Source organism: Dunckerocampus dactyliophorus, chromosome 1 (assembly GCF_027744805.1).
Source record: "Dunckerocampus dactyliophorus isolate RoL2022-P2 chromosome 1, RoL_Ddac_1.1, whole genome shotgun sequence".
NCBI classification, from domain to species: Eukaryota; Metazoa; Chordata; class Actinopteri; order Syngnathiformes; family Syngnathidae; genus Dunckerocampus; species Dunckerocampus dactyliophorus.
In genome coordinates, this window is record NC_072819.1 from 42,696,510 (window position 1) to 42,719,530 (window position 23,021).

Below are 23,021 nucleotides of genomic sequence, written 5' to 3' on the forward strand. Positions count from 1 at the left end.
TTGCTACATTACATTTAAACTAGACGAACATCTAGTGTTCAACCGTGTTATCCGTCTGACACCCATCTTTATCATACTAATTAGTTTCAAGCTTTATCTACACCAGCATATTAAATCACTAAAGACTAAAAGACTAAAGACCCTCATTTGTTCACTTGTGGTTGCCGGTAATTGTAAATTAAATTAGGTTATTGATGGTAAGAGCAGCATTGGATCTTTTATCAGAGCCAGAGGCTCAAGAGTCCTTAGAAGTTCGGATTCCATATTCTGAAACTTCAAAATGTTATTGATTCAAATTCCTGTTAACAGGAAAACTAGAAGGAAGGTAAGCTTGAGCTAGACAACAAACATACGGTACATTAACTGCCTAAGAAATTAGAAATATGAAATAATGTAGAACTTATACACAGTGTGGACGACAAGTAAGACTGGCGAGCCCTGAACATCGCGGTCTACAAACAGGCCTGATACTCCTTCATTTTATTGAACCGGCTATCAGAAGTCCCTGAACAAAACATTGGCAATAAACAACATGATTACACACATGTTCCGACTGAAGCCTACAACAGACTGCTACTTATCCCCAGTGGGCAGTGCTTTAGGACTACCAGAACCTGTGTGTTGTCTGAAGAATGTCACCAAGTCTCTGAACAGCTCTCCAGACGCCAGGCCCTAATCCACACTCAGCTGTCGGCTGTTTGCTGGCTGATGCGAAGGTTGTGCGGGGTATTATGACCCGTTGGAGTGTTTGGTCTGGGGCTTTGCTCTTTGATATCATACACTCATATAAGCGGGCTCAGTGTCTTCAACCGTGTCTGTTACCCATGGTGACACGGTGACACTGTGATGCTTCATGTCTGTTGCCTCCAGATGAGTTGACGCAAGAGCATAATCACAATCCGACCATGTGTGATCGCTTCTGAGTTGTAGGGCTGCTCGTGTGGGTGGGGCCCCAGTTATAGCTGAGAGGCACAGTCACCGCTGCCTCTGGTTCATCTTTATCCCCTGAGCCTGTGTGACTTTGGTCAATCCCTACCATAACAGACATCTGACAGACAGCAGCTCACTCGCCGTCAGGCTTATCAGGGCGTAGCACATGTGTTTGCACAGCAAGGGGACAGCTAAAAGCCACTCATATACACTCACACAGATGTTCTACCCTCCTCCACTGGTCCGCTTTGCTTCTTCACTTTCTTTTGTCCCTATCGAGGGGACAGGACATTAATGTGCATGAATGAGGACTAGTGCAGAAAAAGCAGAAAACTTTCAGACAAGGCTCCTGTGTGCATGTGCATTTCCTGTGTGCAATTGTGTTTATCGCTTGTGTGCGACTCAGCAGTAGCAAAAGCAGGATCATTAAACTTACTCTACCTGAAAAGCTACAAGGACGACTGCCTCACTTAAGAGAAATGGAAGAGAGAAATGGGCTTTTTGACCAAATTGCCACACTGCAACCGCTCAATACATCCCAAAAGGACATTTGTCAAAATAAATAGATTTTGAAGCAACATTTTTCAAGGTAACATTTGTCCCAATCTCTGCAGTTTTCCGGTGAGGTTCCTGAGAACCGTGTGGATGTTGTGGTGGCTAATCTGACGGTGATAGATGCCGACCAACCGCATTCCCCGAACTGGAACGCCATTTACAGGATCATCAGTGGAGATCCGTCTGGCCACTTCACCATTCGCACTGACCCTGTAACCAATGACGGCATGGTGACGGTGGTAAAGGTAAGACAGCAGCCATTCACTTTGCCAGCTTTCACTATCACATCATTAATCTTTCGTTCATTCCAAATGTCAGATCACTTGTGATATCAAGGAATTCAATTGAATAGTAATTTAACACAGAGTTGAGGAGGGACAGACTGGAGTTTTTGCCTTTGGAATGACCCCACTTCTCCAGTGAGGGATTGGAAGTCCTTCTTCAAAACTCACACACTCACACTTTTACACAAGGGCTGGCGAGACCGCTGTAGCAAATAAGGTATTGATTTCTCAATTACGAAGGCAGCAGTTTTTATACACTTATAATGAGCTACTTGCTGTAGAGAACAACAGCGACAGGAATGCTTTGTCATGTTGCTGTGTTCAGCCGATCGGACGAAGGTTGTACTGGCTTGTTTAACACATTTACCATAAAGGCATAAGATGGAAAAATACATGAAACAGACATTGTGTAGTTGTGTGTTCTGCCTTATTGGTGTGTGTTCATCAAATGCGAAGATTCTGTAGAAATAACTTCTTTACAATGTGTGAATCCAGGAAATCTCTTCTCACATCAGCCAATAATGCTAAAGAAATAATAGCATTTGCTGTGATTCCCCCATCACTTTGAGTAGTGCACATTGGCATTTTGCTTCTCTTCATTATCTCTAGATGACTGCCAGTTACAGTCCATCCCCCCTCCCTGATGTAAAATTCAGCAGGCAGCCAAGTAGCCGCCAGCTTCCATAGGGACCCAGGGGATGTTATCAGGAAATCATAAAATAAGAAATGGGACACCCCCTGGGAATGACAAGAAATAGACTGCCTCAACAAGTAAACAGAGAGTCTTAGATCACTCCGGGAAACGGAACGCGCAATGTTTCACATCAGACTGCATGCGATAGGTAAAGTCAAGATATTGGGAACCCTCTTATTTTTACCAATGTGCTGCTAGCACATACACATGAGATGCCACCACAACCAGGTATGCAGAATTCCCCACGGGGCGCCAAAAGCTCCTCTGTAAACAAAGGCTAAAGTCTTAACCAAAGCATGTCACATTTACACAGCTCTCAGCGGAGATGATGAGAAGACATTCCCATTTCAGCATGCAGGTAATGGTTTTGCCAATAGAAAGACAAATGTGAAAATAATAATGCATGAAAGTACGCAAACAGAAGCCTCTTGGTTGGAATGAGTCATTAAGACATGTAAATCATATTATTATGATGAACACAAAAAATGACGGGGGAATCAGAAAGGAGGAATGAACTGAGGCAAAGACAAATTTTGGAGAATGCAGTTATGAGCGGATTCGAAGGTAGTGGGGTTGCCAAGGTGAGGTCATTTTCTACAGATCTGGGGGTTTTGTCGGGATCTGAAGGATTGGCAATTTTTGACTGAGGCAGAACAAATTACAGTAATTTCCAAATTTTAGAGCGCACCGGTATGTAAGCCGCACCCACTAAACTTGGAGAGAAAAAAGGATATGTACAAATATAGGCCGCACCTGTCTATAAGCCGCAAGTGTCCATGTCGTAACACGGGACATTTAGTACACAGAAAGATGTTACACTGAAAGATTTTTTTAACTTTTGATTAAATAAATACTTGTTTCCAAACAGTTTACAAACATCTTACAAACAGCCAACCAGAAAAGTAATTCATCATAGTCTTCCTCCTCCTGGGAACTAAAACCACTAAACTCATCTTCTTCAGCATCACAATTGGAACAGCCTCATAATTCCTTCATCACACACTTTGTCTGTCTCTTCTCTCTGTCTCTCTCTCTCTTTCGGTGTCGCTCTTGGAGTCACTTTTGTCTCGAGGCAAATTAACCATTTAACCTGAGGTATCATCTTCATCACGCAGTAGTCCAGGTGTTTCTGGTTGAGTATATGTTTATGTTTAGTGATGCTATAAAATCCCTGTGAACGTGGTTGGGCTATAAATGTACTCCTGTGCACCGTGGGGTCATACAGTAGTAACGTGCTCACATTTACGAGCTGCTAACATGCGCACATAAACATTTAGAGGTGTTGTCAACCATATTAGGCCTTATTAGGAATTTAAATATCACACTACTGTATGTCTGCTGAAATCACTCCATACAGATGTTGTACCTCATTACCATCACCATCACACAGTACAGAAACAAGCCCTGCGGCAGTAATCATCACTCGCCTATTTAGAGACACTCCACTTTACTTACAAGCTGCACATTGATCTCATTTTTATCTATTTGCCTTCTGCTGGCTTTTCAGCCTAAACATGTAGTCTTGATTAGGAGCGCAGGTAGCTGTCACTCTTAGCTCATATAGAAGCCGTCTTCCATACCATACACAAACACGCACGCTCACAAAGGGGGTCGACAGGCTGTCTAGTTGATGTGACGACCTTCTTTTGAGTGAGTCGGTGTGCATGTGTCATTGTTGCTTTATCACATTTTCTTTTTCTTTAGCACCAACAAAGATTTTGCTACCACAAGCAACAACTGGCATGTAGTGTAGATGTTCTCGCCCCTCTAGGCATAGAGTAACTCTAGAATTACAATATAGTTAAATAGGGTTACAGCACAATACAGTAATCTGAATATGCTTGTGAATATTCTCATTCATCCAGGTCATTGTATTCTCAGGACATTCAATCGATCGCAACTGAACAGTCCGGTTGTGATCGATTGAATGCCCGGAGAATATAGTCTGAATATAAAAGAATGTCACAAACCAACAAGGTTTTTTTTTCTTTTTACTGTAAGTAGCAAATGTAATGTATGTAGTAAATTAATCCTCTACTCTCTCCACTCTTCCTCTAGCCGGTTGATTTTGAGATGAACAGAGCCTTCATGCTGACAGTGGTGGTGTCTAACCAGGCCCATTTGGCTAGTGGAATCCAGTCCTCCCTCCAGTCTACAGCAGGGGTTACCATATCTGTGCAGGACGTCAATGAACCCCCCTATTTTCCCACAAACCCGAAACACATCAGATTTCAGGAGGGTGTTCCTGCTGGCACAAGCCTGACGACCTTCTCGGCCTCAGATCCCGACCGACTACAAATGCAGCAGACAATCAGGTATGACATATATCCAGTAGATTAAATTACAAACCTGCGTTTTTGCTAATTGTGATTATCAAGTCTTAGCAGATGACGTTGACTGCGCCACGTGAAAAATGGAGGAGAAATGCCTCGTGAAAAGTGCTAAAATAAAGTTATGGACCCAACAGACCCATATGCTATTTTCTCTTTTCAAATGGATGAATATTACATTGAAAAAAATTGCCGGACTGAGTCTTGAAGTTTTGCTTGTATCACAACATTATGAACAAACCTGGCTAACATCTACCACATGCACCTGCACCAGCCCAAAAAGCCTTGCTTTTGGTAATTTGGGGGTCAGAGTTCTACATGGGGGCTATATTTAAGGTAGCATCCATCTCTCTAAGACTAAACCATGCAAAGTTTATGAGCCAGTGGAGAACCCTGAGTAAGGAGGCTCTGAAGGTTAATAGGGAGTAATAGCCCCTGGGCTAATTGGAGTTGTGTGTGTTCTTTAGGTTGCACAAAGAGTACATTGCAGGCACACGCACACACACATAGTGAGATGGAGAGACAGAGGTTGGCAGAAGGAAGGAACAGCTTGCTGGAGTTTAAACACTTGACACAGCATTATGTCCCACTGCCGTGTTCTTTTTCTGTGCTCAACCCCTCTGGTTGTTAAAGGTTAAGCAATAATTTCATGTAACTTAGCCCAACTCAGTCCATATTGCATTGTGTGTCCAAGTCGTAGTGCAGTAAGTAGTTGCCTTGTGTTGAAACCTCACAGATCTGCAGGGCCTCACGTGTCACACGTAGAAACACCTAAGTTGTGATCTACTGTATACCTGGCATAGTGCAGTGCAACAATTCTATCTCTCAGCTCAAACTCACATCATTACTTTCATTTTCTCATAGTAGTTAATTTCACAGCAATTGGAAGATTGTGGGTTGCCCAAGTTATCAGCTATTTGTGTGGACACAAAGAGAGCAAAACACTGCATTCCATACAACCTAAGTTAACGAGATCGCTTTACCAGCAGAGAGCAATCAGTCACTGTCTTCTTGAGATGGAAGAATTGATTCATTTGAATCCATTTGAGTCGGGTCAATGCCAATGTCTTCGTGCGACACTGTTTTAACTAATCTCTTTTAGGATATTAATCATAAGTGTTGCATCCATAACTAGACTCTTTATCGTTTGGGCAAAGCAAACAATAGTTTCTCAGGTAAACCTCTATAAAGTTTGCATCATCCTAGATACCGTGTTTTATTACACAGCTCTGATCTGGGTGTGCATCAGACAGTAAGATGAACATGACATCTGAATGATTTCAAAGAAGGTGTGATTTATAACCCGTGTCTTTGCATATGACAAAGAGTTGTATGTGTTTTTCAGGATTTAGAGAGTGTGGTAACAGCCAAAAGTATGGTGTGAGAGTGGTTGATGCAGTGTGGCAGGAGGGATTCCAGCATGTCCGCTGACTCTGGGTCAAGGTTTGAGCCTGACAGGTGCTTATCAAAGGAGGGACAGGCTGACAGCTTCCTTTTGGGAACGGGAGGAAGGCAGTGTGGACAGTACTAGGTGGGAGTGTACATATGAGGGAAGGAAACGAAGTGGAAGCATCATGCATCACCTGTCAGACACCCGACCTGTAAGGTCGAGACGTGGGACCAGAGACACTGGCATAAATGATTACCCATACCGCCTTGGCTAAGCTGGAGACATGCATTTTTCATCCTCGGGGTCGGGGGTTTGAAAAATAAATGTCATACTTCTCCCTGCTGCTTGCTAAGATCACTAACCTGCCAGGCCTAATCATACATCCAGCTGCACACGCACATCAGCCAAGTCCCAAATGAGGAAAACCTTCAGGTGGAGGGAAGCTCTGAAAAGCAATGAAAATGAGACCCGAGAAGGAAAATTATGGTATAAGGTGGCCAATATATTTTTATATTTCCAAATAACACTAACAAACTGAGGGTTGTGGTGCAGGAGCACTTTATTATAGACACCCAGCCGCCATTTGTGACTTGCACAGGTAAATAACCACATCCATCTAATGGAGGGAACACAGTGAAAATCACTGTTTGAAGGCATTTGATTTTTTTCTGAAATATAAATGGGTGTTTGAAGTTGCCTCCTAAAAATAAATCCAACCTAAACAATACCATAAAAACACATTTTCCTACTAGCCTGCAAATTTCTTATTCAATGAATGGATCAGTCATGGGTTGGACTACACCTCTTAAATTAAAAAAAAATCTTATTGTAATTCTTATTGTAAAAAACATTTTGAACAATTGCTTCCAACTTTGTGGGAACACATTTGTCTATACAGTGGAACCTTGGTGAGTTTCAGAACGAAACCCAAGACACACTAACCAAATAGATTTTCCCATAAGAAATCTTGCATATCCAAAAATGTTAACAGAAAACACGTTTAATAAAGAACAATTGTAGTTGTACACACAGAAAACAATTCAAAATGCATACAAATGCATGGGAATGAAGAATGAAAAGAATAAATTAACATCTAACGTCACTTTGTTGACAAAGACGGTGATGAGGCAGCATTGAGGAACAAGGGCAGAGCCACAGGGATGACATCTTTGTAATTTGCTATGAGCTTTTTCTTCTTCAAAAGGCTAACACTTGCAACTTTGTTCGGCCCCATTGTGGGTTATTTTGCAGCAGTGATCAGTAAGAAAAACAGAGACTTGTGGCATATCTGTGTTAGTTAGCAAAGAATTACTTAGTCAACTGTTGATGACATCAAAGACAAGACAATGACTTCCGGTTCTTGTTTTCAGTTGAAAACAGGCTGCTAACAGGCAGGTTTTGTAATTAATCTATGTTACAAACACAGTTGGAGTCACGCAGTCTATTAATAACACAAAAAGATGCGCACCATGTTGTACGGCAACCGAGGCAAAATTTTTGCGTACATTTTCGACGGAAACCGAAACATACGCTAACCTGGGCTTACGTGAACTGAGGTTTTGATGTATAATGTTGTATTTATGTGCTCTTCCCGAGTTCATACATTGTGTTTGATTCAAAGCATATACTGTATCCAATATTTGTGTTTCAAGGGTGTACCCCGCCTGTCGCCCGAAGTCAGCTGGGATAGGCTCCAGCATACCCCCGCGACCCTAATGAGGCGAAGCGGTATAGAAAATGGAGGATGGGTTCTTTTAATATATGAAGACCACCACCTCCAGTGGTGATTGCATATTGCGACTACCCTCTTGCGGATTTCAACAATAATACTCTGTACAAATGCACCGTTGGGGCATAATACAACAAATAATTTATGTGAGATTACCATCTTGTCAGTAAAAAGTTAGGTACTATGTCCACCTTCTGCTAGAAAGACAAGACTCTAGGCAAAACCCAGAAACATGCAGTTGGGGCTTAAATCGGTTTGTTCCTAATGAGGGTACTACAAGTACTGTAGATCATCCAACCGTGTCGGTACTTACAGGTGACATATCATTAAGCCCCTCTCTCGCCTCCCACCAATTGGCTCTTTCCCTTGTCTCACCCATTTATCCCTCATCCTGCTGTGATGGATTCACAGTATTCCTGCTGAGAATTTCACAGCCCGCCAGGTAGTGTCCGTGGGCTTTGCTGGCCTGTGTAAAAGCTTCCAGAGTGTGGGAATGTCATCGCTGTGATCCCTTTTGGAAACGTGCTGCTTCACCGAGGATCATTCCCACTGCCTGCTGGGACAATCCCATCTCCTTTGCTGCAGGATAGAGATTATGTTGTCCTGTCCACCCCCACTACTTCCCACCCTGCAATCATCCAAGCTTTCATTCTCTTCCACGTAAGAGGAAATACATGCTCTATTTGATGTAGCATAAATACACAAGTGGGGAACACAATGACACAGAGTGCACTGCAGTTCAATAAATACAACAGAAGGTTGGGGTCAAATCCATTTCAATTTGAATGGATTTGAAAGCTGCGAGTGTGTGTCAAATTGTAACATGGCCTTGGTCCCCAAACTGACATTTAGTAAATAAAATCCAATTGATGCAGAAACCTTGTTGTGAAAGGCCGATATGGCCAATGTCCACAAAGACAAGCCACAGTGAGATTGCAACCAAGAGAATTGGAAGTTGGTGAACTCCATCACGGAGGGAATGCAATGTGGATATGAAGGCACCAGCAGGGATAAGAAGATGTATGAATACAGAAGTAGAGCAAGATGAGGTGAGGGGCGGCTGGTTGGGAAAGAGATCAGATAGAATTGGAAGTGTGGCATGTGCCAAAAGCAACAAATGAGAAACAGGAACAAGTGAGATCAGAGTGAGATAGGGTTGCATTTGGGGGGATGATCCTCTCTTCCTCCCCTGTTCCTCATCCCAGGGGTCACTCTGTGAGCTCACATTCATGTTTGAAGATCGGTACCCAGATCTTAGCGTCCTGTCTCAAGGAATTTTTGCAAACACCCTAAAGAATGTACTGAGTGTGACTCTAGCAGGCAGTTTAACCCTCTGACGATATATACCACATGCAACACAAGCATACACTGTCAGTTGCAGCAGTGCTTAACAAGAAAGTTAATTGACTTCAATGTCTAGTACACAGGAGTGAAAAATGGGGTGAAATCGACTGTAGGCTGCAAGCTCTGAAGCAGAAGTCAATAAAGAATTAAACTCTGTGAAGGTTTGGGACTTGTGATTTTATACCGGCGTGTAAACGTGGTGTGACTATCTATAAATTGACACACTCACAAGAAAATGCATAATTGCTTTTAAAACATGAAAAGGGTCACACTAATTTCTCCACGGGCTTGTGCTTGTGTCTTTAGGTACTCCAAGCTGAACGACCCGGCGGACTGGTTGTCTATCAACAGAACTAACGGTCAGATAGTGACCACGGCAATCCTTGACAGGGAGTCTGTCTATGTCAAAAACAACATATATGAAGCCACATTCCTGGCGACAGATAATGGTAAGAACCTCTTTTCAGTAAATATACAGTACATACCTTATGTTACTTTTACTTGTATTATGCGTTTAAACAATGGACATCAATGACCTGATACTGTATGAGCATAATGAAGACAATACTAATTGACATGACCTCATTTGAATGTCTGCATTTGGTCTTATCAGTATTTGTCAGTTTAGTTTTTGTTTGGGAGAGTGCCCGACCGTGCTACAAGGTCTTATACTGTACAGTCATGGCCAAAAATATCGGCATGCCAAAGATGCCAATGTTTTGCCCATGGCTTTATAAATTAGGCTGATCTGTTTGTATTCTATACAGGCATGGCCAAGAATGGTAGTATCTTATATTGGCATGCCAAAGGATGGCAATGTTCTTGGCCATGACTGTATATTATATTGTTGGAGGCAACGCCTTCATTTAGATGCTGTACTGCTCCTCCTGGTGATCTCACACTCCTTCTTACCCTCACCCATGAACTAGATAGAAATTCACTACAGGCACCAACTCACTTCTGACCCGAAGGAAGCTATTCACAGCATTCCCCAGCAGATAACCATGGCCTCAGACGCATATCATTTCCACTGTACACTCAAGCACTGCAAACTGCCTCAGTGAATGCTTAAAATCTCCAGAATCCAAAGAGAACCACCAACACACCAACACCAAATAGCAGTGAGGGGATCTTGAAGTGTAGTTGCGCCCTTGGGAGTCTGTCTGCGTAGATCAACAACACAATTTGTGATGAGGCCTAGCCCTGAAGGTGCCCCATGTTCACTGAGAATGTGTTTTGATTTCACAAGAACAAGGCCAATGTTTTACTGCGATAGAAATGCATTTGGATTGAATTAAATGACTGGTGTCTTGCTGAAGGCTTGATGGAAAAATGTATGCATTTGGTTGGGTTTTGAGGAATATGAGGACATGGGGTCATGTGCTGTGCAGACAGGGAGGAGTTAGCGGAAATCTTGGATTCATTCAGTTGGTCGCACTGTTGATCCTCTCTTCTTCTTTCGCTTATCATCCGTGCACGCCCTCCTTCTCTCCTTCCCTCTCGCGCAATCCATTTGGCATACATATCATTTGTTCTGCCTCATAGTTGAACCGCAAGCTTAAACAGCACAAACTAAATCACAGCAAACCAATATGTTTGCCCTTTTCTCAAATGGGAGTCGAGACTGCCCCTCCCCCTCCTCTTTTTTTTTCAAATTGCCTTATCAGGGACGGGCAGCTGGCTGTTTACCTTAAGTTTTGTTCACTTTCAAACATTGGTTTATATTAAAGCTTGCGCTTGTCTGAATGTGTCTCATTTGCAGCACTCAAAACATATCAGTCGGTGTTCTTGCAATGCTTGACAGTAGCAGACGTTATGTAGAGTAACATGCTGCTACTGTGTGAAAGGCAAAGAGTCCAGGGTGACACACCCCTATTGTTTGGGCTTCACCAGCAACTAATTTGCACACAGTTTAATCTTTACTTGTTGTTTCATGATATTTTCCTACAGGGTCAGTGACATGATCCATCAACTTTGCTTAAATAAGTTTTATATTGTTTGTAATTCTGTTCTACAGCGTTGGTTTTTTGAAAGCGAACAGTAAATTCGTAAATTCTGGGAGTGACGTCGGCAAAGGAGCACAGGAAACAAACATGAGAGAATGGATGAGACAAAGATGTTATCAGTGATTACAGCAAAGATTTGAGCCATGTGTCAATAGTTTTGAGAAGGAAGAAACATCTGGAGATGAAATAGAGAACTTGCAGAACATGGAATTAAGCCGTATTTATTTATATATGTCTGATGCAGAGGTGTCTGATGACAAATACATGTGTAACGGATGCCAGCCTGTGAGGTTGTGCAAGTGTACGTTGGTAAATCTCACTCCCTCTGCCTTAAGAGCTGCGCTGAACACGCGGTCGACAGTCCGTGTTTTTGGCCGTGTGGTCAGCGCTCTCGCCTCCCATTGCGAAAGTCCTGTTTTCGAGCGCCGGTGCGGGCGGTGCGAAACAGGCCGGGTTACACATAGAGATGAAGATTGGGCGGCTTCATAAACAAAATGATAAATGTAAATTACCTTCAAGATGCTTATCCTTCAGTTATTGTTTTAAAGCCTTTAGAGCCTCTAGAGCCTTTTATTGTGGAATTCGTCGCCGCCCCGCCCTCAACCATCAACATATCGCTGTGAAAGTATGTTTTCTAACATGTACAGGTATAAATCTTTGAATGCTTGTCGCTATGGTGGCATAGTGTTTACAATACAATATGTAAATAAGACATGACTTACTGTGTTCTGTGGCAACTGACGCCGTCCTCCTTTTGTCCTGTGTAGCATAGCATCAGGAATAGCATCCTAGCATCCGAAATGTGTTCATACCGTACTTTCAAGCCAAACGCTTCTTGTAAAGGTTCCTTCATAGTGAAATGAACGTGAGGCGGTGGTCCATTTGTCTCTTGTCTGTGTACTTGCTTCATTCACTGAAGTCTGAAACCTTCATCTTTGGGAAAAGAAAACAAACTTACAGTATCATTCTGACACTGCGTACAGCCAGCAGCAACACAAGGTTTTTGGCATGACTGCGATTTTGATGAAAAATATACCGAACAGAGTCGACGAGCTGCCTCTTGAAGGGTTTGTTTACTAGGCGTTAGCTGAGAGCTGCGCCTTTCCCGACGTCACTTGGGAAACGTCCCTTTTCTAGGGAGTTGAGAACATCCCACCTTGTACAAAAATGTAGCTTTTACGAATCTGACGTTCACTTTCAAAAAAATGAACAACGTAGAACATAATTACAAACAATATAGATCATATTTCTGTAACGTTGAAAAATCATGTCAGTGACCCTTTGATGTGTACCAACACAAGAAACTCAGTCAGAGACCAGCCTGTCAGAAGAGGTGCAGTCACATGCCCCTATTGCAGAATTTGATTGATATAAAACTTTATTTTCCGTAACGTGACTAGTTTACTACTTGAGGTGCGTGATAACAGGCTGTGGCGAGCGTAAAAGATGAGCTGCCAGCACTTCAGGGTTATGTTCATGTTGACTTTGTGGGCGGTGCTGAAGCGCCAGCCGTCATAACATAATCAGGATTAGGGTAAGACGTGCTCAAAGACTGTAAGTAGTAGGAGTAGACATGGGGAAGTCGAGCCAGATGCAAGGTGTGCTTCTATCCCTGAGATTTAATGTCTCTCCCAAACAGTCACATACCCTCACACCTTTGACACGCATTTCCTTTCTTATGTTTTTGTTTATGTGCAAATATTATGTGCCAAACTTAGTCTTTCCACCATGTCTCACCATGCCAATGCCACTGTCACATAAAGGACTCAAAACAAATCCTTTTGAGGAACTTACACAAACATAATTATTTATTTAGCTGGTTAAAACCCACATAATTCGCCTATCAACTGCGGCAAGCTGCTTCGTCTTGTCCCTCGTACATGGGATTAGCAAAGCAGCAGTATGGAAACGGTGTGTGTGTGCGCGTGCATGAGTGCGTGCGTGCCTGTGTGTGTGTGTGTGAAGGTAACATTTTTGGCTATTATTGCACAATGGACTGCATATTAAGTATGTAGATGGTGTGTAATAAATATGAAGTTAACCACTGGTTGCTTACCATCTTTATTATGCTAATTTAATATGCTAATCTTCTTACTGTGATTAATTTGTTAGTAAGATTAATTGGTACTTCTGTCTGCTTTCATATACCTTAGTAAATACACCACCTTGCTTAATTACAATCTATGGTTCTGTCTGTAGATAAGGGAAAAACAACTGGCTCCTACTTGGACATAACCAAGATACTGTAGGTCGTGACATGGACTCCGTGAACACCCTGATCGCTTGTATTGCATTTTTCTTGTTCCCGTAGCAAGACTCTTGGATGAAACAAGTCGTAGACAAAGCTATAAAACTTGAATTAACAGGAGATGTCAAAGATGAGTGTGCACGTAATTACTACACAAGGCTGGTTAAGTGTTAACATCAAACATCTAACGTACAAATATTCATTCATTCATTTTCTATGCCGCTTGTCCTCACTAGGTCAAGGGGGTATGCTGGAGCCTATCCCAGCTGACCTTGTGGGAGAGGCGAGGTACACCCTGGACTGCTCACCAGCCAATCAGAGGGCACATATAGACAAACAACCATTCACACTCACATTCATACCTATGGACAATTTAGAGTCTCCAATTAACCTCACATGCATGGACGCACGCACGGAACATGCAAACTCCACACAACGGTGCGGTTTCCCAAACGAGGATAGGAACCCAAATAAAAATATATTAAACCATAATAGTTGAGAATTTGTATTTTTAATTGCATGAGATGCACATTTCTATTGTATGAGCGCACTCAATGTATTGTCAACAACATTTTTAGTCCTTATAAAATCACAGTCTTACACATGATAATTACTGATGCTTGATGAATGTGACTTGAATGAAAAAGGTTACTAATGTGTAGGAGGTAGCGTCTTCGTCATTGCAGTGGTGACTATGGAACTTTACTTTAGTGGCCTACTTATCAGATGTTTTTTCAGCCATTAATGATACACTAACATACAAAATAAAGTCTGTGTCCTCTGTGGAGGTCTTTCCACAGGCCACATAAGCCCATAGACATTGAGACATTGTTTTCTTGAGTAGTTTATCTTGTGTCCAATATTATCTTGTGTCCATATTTTTCTGACTATACTGTAAGTCGCTTCAGAGAATAAGTTGTAGCAACCAAAAAATACCTCATGAAAGGTAAAACACAAAAATGTCATACTGGACAATAAGTTGCGATGATTTACACACCAAACCAATAACGGCAAGTTATTCAATTACACAACAGCACACGGAACAACAGCCAGAATAGGCATGCGGTATGTTAACGAAACACATTAACAGTTATTCAGCCACACAATATCATAACGAACATACCTGTGAGGCTGAATAGGCTAAATTAACATAACAAGCCCGCGAATTCCACACACAAGCAAGTTACCAGTAAGCAAGTTCACCAAGCTCCCGATCTCATGATGGCTGAATCCGTACAGGAGCAGCATATAGTGGTCACAAGCCGAGAGCGCCCTCTCGCAGCTGTCTATGGTAATGTTCACTTTTTTGTTCATGACAGTCAGTATGAATTCACATTTACAAAAAGGTTAAATTATATATATGTTTTGTATATTTTAATATATAAGTCGCACCAGCCAAACTATGACAGGTGTCTAGTTATCGTGGCCAACAGTCACATAGCCAGTAATAAATACAGGCGACTCTTTTTGTCGTCCATTGTTGGTGTTTATGAACCGGCCGCTCTAAAAGGAGACCAGTAGACCCGCAATGAGCATTAGTAGTGTCAGAGCATTAGCAACATCTCAGGCATGGGACTTGTTGCTCAAATAACGATAGTGTGGAATAAGAATAAAAACAGATACATTTTCAATTCAATCGTGGAAAATGTGAGACTAGAGTACTTTGTGCAGCACAATCGGAACACAATATTCATCCTTCAGAAGTGCATCGGCAGGCACGACGCATTTATCATTGATATCGCTCATAGTCAGCGTAAACACACACGGGCAAGGACTCGTTTGATTGTGTTACAGTCATTGTTATTGTGCATCTTTATGCGAGTGGATGAGCTATGGCCTGCGTCTGCATCGACCGTGATGCGTTTCATTTGCCTGCAAGGCTAAGCGGGGACTTGGAGAGCACCACTGTCAAAAGTATTTCTGTCAAGGAGAAAAATTCTCCTCCCACTCTCCCAACATCATAATTGCTGGGGATTCTCAAATCTTCAATATTTTTTTTAGCTATTTGGCTTCAATCCGTCAGCCTTCAACTGCTCAGCCCAATGACCCCCTCTCACAACACACGTCTTCGCTTGGCATCTTTTTCTCCTGACATGATATGATTTTCTCCACACTCCCTCCCCCCTTCTTTCTTGCTCCCAGGCTCTCCTGCAGCCAGCGGCACCGGCACACTGCAGATCTATCTGATAGATATTAACGACAACCCCCCAGCACTTACACCCAGGGAGTCTCAGATCTGTGAGCAGATGAACAAGAATGCCAACGGTGTCAATATCACTGCTGCTGATGCTGACATTGACTCCAACGCCGGGCCTTTTGTCTTCGAGCTGCCCACGTATCCTTCAAGCATCAAACGCAACTGGACAATTACGCGAATCAGCGGTGAGAGGAAATTCTAAAATGTCTCCCACAAGTATCAGAGCTGTATCAATCAAAGTCTGCCTTTACAAAAATGATAAGCTGAGTTTTGATTCACAGGAATGAATTAAACAATATAAGTAGTTTCGTTTGAGTAGTGAGCCATTCTTGTGCAATTTTAGAAACAACCCTCAGCATAGTATAGTGCAACCACCATCATAAACATATAATATTCTTACAAGCAGAATAAAATAGGTCTTGTTTGAGATTTAATTAAATTGTGCAAGTGCAACAATGAAGTGGACAGTACAGGATATCTCATGGGGTTTACTTTATTATATCAATGTTTTACATATGCACTTCTTCTCTTTCCTCTGCACAGGCAACTACGCCCGCCTGAGTCTGAGATACCAGGTCTATTTGGAGCCAGGCATGTATGAGGTCCCAATAACTGTGTCCGACTCGGGAAACCCGACCTTGTCCAACAGGTCGGTCATCAAAGTGAAAGTTTGTCCATGTGATCAAAATGGAGATTGCACTGCAGTGGGTGCTGTGGCAGCCACCGGCTTGGGAACCGGAGCCATCATCTCTATCCTGATCTGCATCATCATTCTGCTCAGTGGGTATCAGCTGTGCATATCACACAACACCTCGCGGCTCTTTGCCATGTCATAAACACCGCCACACACGTTTAATGTGAACGATTGTGATTGGTGAGGATTTGTCCTCCCTAGTTGCCTAGGGATGTCTTGCCAACACTACAGCCTGTTAGGTGGGCACTCTGTTGTAGACTTCAAAGTATTTGCTATTTGATATTATTGACTTATGCGACGATTATATGTTTACTTCACCGAGACGATGACAATATATTGCAAACTGCTAGTTTAAATTCCATTACTTTACACTCTTCTGCACTCTGTGTGTATGCTACCAGCCCCGCCTCTACATACCGAGACAAAGAGACTATTACTGACAAAAGGGCTCAGTCCGTTCATGCCGTTGTTCTATGGAACAAACACGCCAAGGTGTTGAAACCCATACACAGAGTGAACCCTCTTCCTGCCTAACAGAAAACAGACACACACGCACATGGCAATATTTTAAGTTAATTTTTATTTATTGTGTGATTATAACTGATTTATTAGATAGATAGATAGATAGATAGATAGATAGATAGATAGATAGATAGATAGATAGATAGATAGATAGATAGATTTGCACAAATAATTGATACTTTGGACATACAGTGGAACCTCAGTTTACATTGGGAGATTTCCTCGTTGCTCTTACTTCCTGCTGTGGCTAATCTCTCATCAGTGTAACATTACTGGAACCTAGTGACCAGTGTTGAATACTACTGTATATATCAACAACATTTATCTGAATGTGTCTTTTCTGAATGCCATATGTTTGTATTTTAGTTTATGTAGCCATTTTTATGCTTGAAAATGCTTAATTTAGGCCAGAAATACATAAGATTTGCTTATATATGAATATTTTTTGTCTAATAATAGGCCGTAGTCGAAGTGGCGAGGAACGACTGTAATAATAATAACAAATAATAATGGATTGGATTACCGGACACCACAAGCGCTTTACACTGAAACCCATTATTAATTCCTCCAAAGTTACACACGTGGTGGTAAGCCACACCTGTAGCAACAGCTGCCCAATTTTGTGGCCTCTCCGACCACCACCAAACTTTCTTTCACATTTATAGGCAATGTGGGGGAATGTCTTGCCGGGGGAAGCAACATTAGTGACCACCAACTTTCTGGTTATGGGACAACCTGTTCTGAGGTGTACTCACTCATATTGCTAGCTATTTAGAAGACAGTAACACCGTACACTGTCTGCTTTAAACTATAAACAAGTTTAATTTCTATACTATTATCCTTTGAGACGATATAATAACATCGTTACTGAAATGTCAGGGGTGTACTCACTTGTGAGATATTTTACAACAATCTCTGTGCCAGCTGTGTGTCTCTGCAATAATGGATTCCAGTGAAGATTGTGTGGTTACCAGCTGTGAATCACTTCTTTATGTTCCTCTCTGCTCCTAATAATGACCGACGTAAAATATGTTTGAACAAAGATGACATTCAGCTAAATTCACCGTGACTGTCCATCATCTACTCACAATATGACATTCCATAGCCAAGGTTAGCGGTACCAAAGCTTGTCTCTTGAGCGGCACCCTCTCAGGTACTGCTTGTACCTATACTGGAACCTTTTTTGGAAGATGCAAACTATACTGCAGAATTGGGATGTCCCGATCCACCTTTTTTGGCTTCCGATCCGATCTGATTTTTTTTATAGTCTTGCCAATCCGATCCGATCCGATCGTTTTTTTTTTGTTTGTTTGTTTGTTTTAATAATAATAACAATAAGCTTTTGTTACAAACATGAATTTGTGTGATGAAAATAGCTCTTCAAAGCATTAAACATAATGAAAACAAAGTATGAGTGAATTTACTTTTTTATCACACAGCATGACCAACAATATTGTTTGGCTTTTGTAACAAATCTCTGTGAGTCAGGTCCCTAATCCAATAAAAGATCCAATAAAAGATCAAATTGTGAAAAAAAATGGGCGTGCAAAATACTTTTCGGGTAGGACTAATCATTTGACATGATTATAGATCAATTTGTGGTGTGATTTAGAATACGATTTTTTTCAACAATCTCCATTAGAGCCCCATGAAATCCATTTTATTTTTTCCCAAATTCCGTTTTCTCCTTTTTAATTGTTTAGATTTCAGTTTTTTGCATTTTCCACTACCAGCATAGAGTGTGTGCTATTTGGGTTAGTGAATAAAATTCAAAAATCCTTACCTTTATTAATGCAATACATCATTGGCCCATTTGGTCCAGTAATTGAGAAATGGATGTAGCTTAGCTAACTTTTCTAATGGGATGTCAGCGCATACTGTATTGCTACAAGATTTTCAACAAACTGTAATGCCCGTGCTTGTGATGAAGGAAGATGTAGTCACAGCTGTAATTCCAATCACGTTATTGATGTAAGATATTTTAATGACGCCATTATTTTGTTTACACAATTACAACCAATGAAGTGACAAAAGTGACAAAGAGTGCTCTTATTTTGAAGAGCCGGAATGCGTCGTGTGTGACAAGAATGGCAATTGACGGTTGATACGCACCAGGTGCAAGATAAATGTGCCTCTCGTCTTTTTTCACTCAGAACCTGCACGTCGTCAGTGGGACATGTAAAATGGGCCTTACATTAAAGCAGTAAAACACAACACAGTGAAAATATACTCATCCGGCCTGAATCACGCACACACACACACACACACACACACACACACACACACACACAGTTGCACTAGCTAAACTAAGCAAACCCCGCTAGTGTTTCCAAGGTTCCAAGGTTTTTCGACGCTGTTTCGACATGTTTAGTAGTGTTTGTAAGGTCCCTTTTATCAACCAGTGGTAAGCTCCCGTCACCATGACACAGCAGTCCAGGCACAGTGAGAGGGAACTCCCGCTGTAGCTACGGAGCCGAATATCCAAGGTCCAACGTGAAACTAACTTCACCACGGTACACCACGGACATGTCTACACGGTGCTGCGTTTTGTTCTTCTTGCGGGTGGCGCGAGTCGAGTGGCAACCAGCTTTGAGGCGCATCACTGCACTGACCATGTTGGAGTGTGGCTCAGAGTTCCAAACGTGATACGGCAAACGGATCGGCCCGATTTCAAGGCAGAAGCCGATCTTCACAAATACAGCGGATCGGCAGACGATCCCGATCCTGAAGATCGTATCGGGACATCCCTACTGCAGGATAATCACGAAAACCAGCCAAGCTAATGTCATTAAGCTGCATAAGATGTCACATATCAGTTTCATGTATTACAATAAGAACTTTCTTTGGAGCAAAGTTCAGTACTTCCATACAAGTTTGTCCAAATTCTAAGCTTGTTGATGACTTATTGTTCTATGTCAACGCAGGAACTTCTGTGGTCTTAGTGACTACAAGCACTAAACTAGAGAGTTTTCTAGTTGTAGTCATGAAGGTCATGTGAGGCAAATATCAGGAACTGATGAAAAGACTGCCGACTTGTTCAATAAAGCATGTGACCGCAACAAAATAAGACAGTAATCTTGAAATACTGCTTTGAAATGCATCCCATTTATGTTTGGGTGCCCTTGCAGGCATGGTGCTGCTGTTTGTGGTGTGGATCAAGCGCAGGGAGAAGGAGAGGCACACCAAACAGCTGCTCATTGACCCGGAGGACGATGTCAGAGACAACATCCTGAAATACGATGAAGAGGGTGGGGGCGAAGAGGACCAGGTGAGCTCCCAGGAGAAGAAACTCACACACATGCTCTCGAATCTGACCTCCTGTACCCTGATTACATCTGTGCCACCTTCGGGATTTGTAGGACTACGACCTGAGTCAGCTGCAGCAGCCTGACTCTTTGGAGCACATCATCAGCAAGCCTCCAGGTGTCCGCAGGGTGGATGAACGGCCCATCATCCCTGAATCCCAGTACCCAATCAGACCTGTCGTGCCCCACCCTGGAGACATCGGGGACTTTATCCATGAGGTGAACACGCACCTGGACACGAGCGACCTGTGTACATGATTATATATAAATTGTTTCTCCTTCAGCAGGTTGGCCTTTCACTTGTCATTGATCTCGACATTTAATCTGATTTTCTCTTCGATACTGTAGCTGGTCGCTAGTATGGCCACGGAAAGGACGTCCATATTTTTACGTCCGTATTTTGCTCTCATAGCACAGGCTTTACATTTTCACACACGCAAACACAAACACACAAACCTAAAATGTCGGCACTCTGATGTGAGAAAATGCTGATTGACAGACTTCTGACAGCGCGTTCACACTCGAGAGGTGTTGGCAGCTGTTCAGCTTTGATCCATCCAACCTTGTCTCTCATTCACACACATACACACACCTGATCCCGTTCCAGCAGCCTAGTAAACACAAACACAACAAATACACAGCGTTCCTGCCACCCACCGGGTCCCGAGGGATGGAGGCAGTTTCGATTTTTATATTTCTATTCGTCGCCTCTCTATGTATTCTAGTGAAGTGGATAGAGTCCCCGTCATCTGACCAACCTTTTTGTCAGCGGTCCTCCTTTGTCATCCCTAAAAGCAGGTGATATTTAAGAAACAAACACACTTCCATAGCTCGTTTATGAAGCTGCATCAACATACTAAACACAAAGTACAATGGGACCGCGGTTTTCCTACGAACAAAACAAAACAAAAACAGGAATTTTCCCATAAGAAATAATGTAAATCCAAATAATCCATTCGAGGGCCCCACAAATATGAAAAAAAAAATTTTTTTTACAGAGAATAATTATAGTTTTACATGCAAAATACATATATAAATGGATAAATGAACATTTAACATCACTTTTAACTTTAGGGAACACTCTTATGCAAAACAAGCAGGACCACTGAGAGGAGGGGAGGTTATTGTTTGGAGGGGGAATGTTTTCTTTGTCTTTAACTGTCACCCTTGTGGCACAAAAAACTATCCGGAGAGGTCTGTTTCCGCTGTTTTACCTGCATAGTTTGTTTACATGCACAAAACAATGCGACACAATGAATGACAAAGGAAATGGATAAATGGACGGCACGTTTGTCCATACTTGCAGCCTCTCCAGCACTGTGTATGCCTGTTCTTTTTTTACGTTTTTAAAACCAGCCTCTGCTGGCCTTAAATTTGTCAACAGAATCACTTGTTGCAGGCATTTTCTTTGCTAGGTCCGTATGCAGCAGCTTGCTGTCCGAAACAATATATCTCGCTAACTGTTTTTCGTGAATCAACACCACTAACAACAACAACTGTTTTGTTAACACCTTTACTCCTTTCGCATCTTTAGCGCTCTTAATTTCTTCTTTTTTCGCCAGGGTGGAATTTATTATTGATGCAGACTTCCCATACATCTTGGCGCTTCTTCGTGATCTTCTGACTTTGTGATGACTTGAATTCAGTGGTGTTTCTCACCTCACACTCACCCCTCTAAACTATATTTGGCCCCATAGTGGGTTATTTAGCTGTCACATTCAATAAAAAATGTTCTTTTTGGGCACTCGATTCCGTGTAGTGATACTAGTGAGACTAGTTTGTATAACATTCTCATTTTGGTTTGAATGTGCCTTGCACGATGCCGTAGTATTGAGGGAACTAAGTATTGCTAGATTTGGTGTTGGGTGTGTGATCCAAGATGGCTGAATAAACAAACAATGTTATCAGCGTAGTTGAAGACAATGGACACAGCTGCACGGCTAGCATGAGTTAACATTGAAGTCACCTTTTATTCTGCATAGCTGTCGTATATGTGCAGGCTACAGGAACTCTGCAAGGACACAGGAGATGGCCACCGCTTTAACTATATACTGCATTCAGTACAGTACTGTAAATTACACATACCAAGGGGTGAAGTACAACAGTTACACGCGGTATTGTAGGATAACCGAGACAGTGTACGAGAACTGAGGCAAAATTTTAGCACAATTTTTTGTATGAAAACTGTTCCACTGTACTTATAAACAACAGTTATGTTATTTGTGCTCTTGCAACTCCTGAATATAAGGAAGAAAACCAAACATGATCAATTCAGTCAATGCGATTTGACATGGCCGTTTTTCTTTCTTGTCAGCGATATCGTCATACTTATGTTACCTTTTGTCAAGGCAAAGGATAGCCAAGATCCTTAAGATTAATATAACAGTGTTTTAACCCAGTGACCCCCAACCCCCGGGCCGCATTTGGTACCGGGCCGCACAGAAAGAAAAAATAATTTCCATGTTGTTTTATTTTGAAATATGGCCGGATTCTCTTTGTTACATCCGGCTCACGTGACGCATGTCCATTGAGTGTGTGCTAACTTTCTCTCGCCGCACAGATAGACTACTACTGTATTTTTACCATTTTTCCCGCACCTCATATTTGGTGTCAAATGCTGGTACTATGTGGGAATGCATGAAGGTAAGTTTTGATGACTTATTGAGTGCTAATGTGCCCATTTGTCTCAAGTTAATTCATGCTAGCACACTGCCTTTTACCAAACATGTCAAACAGCGATGTAATAATGATGGGTCGGCATTCGGATGTTGTTCATGTCTTCGTTTTACACTA

General features: G+C 42.1%; 1 protein-coding gene across 2 annotated transcripts in view; it reads left to right on the forward strand.

Moving 5' to 3' along the window:
• LOC129186635 (cadherin-4-like) overlaps positions 1-23,021 on the forward strand; it is a 290,983-nt gene that overhangs the window by 260,050 nt on the left and 7,912 nt on the right. For both annotated transcript variants that reach the window (XM_054785083.1, XM_054785089.1), the window contains 7 exons: positions 1,545-1,730; positions 4,522-4,778; positions 9,563-9,705; positions 15,653-15,892; positions 16,251-16,487; positions 20,052-20,191; positions 20,283-20,447. In XM_054785083.1, coding sequence (XP_054641058.1) covers positions 1,545-1,730; positions 4,522-4,778; positions 9,563-9,705; positions 15,653-15,892; positions 16,251-16,487; positions 20,052-20,191; positions 20,283-20,447 — 1,368 coding nt within the window. The remainder of the gene's footprint in view (positions 1-1,544; positions 1,731-4,521; positions 4,779-9,562; positions 9,706-15,652; positions 15,893-16,250; positions 16,488-20,051; positions 20,192-20,282; positions 20,448-23,021) is intronic.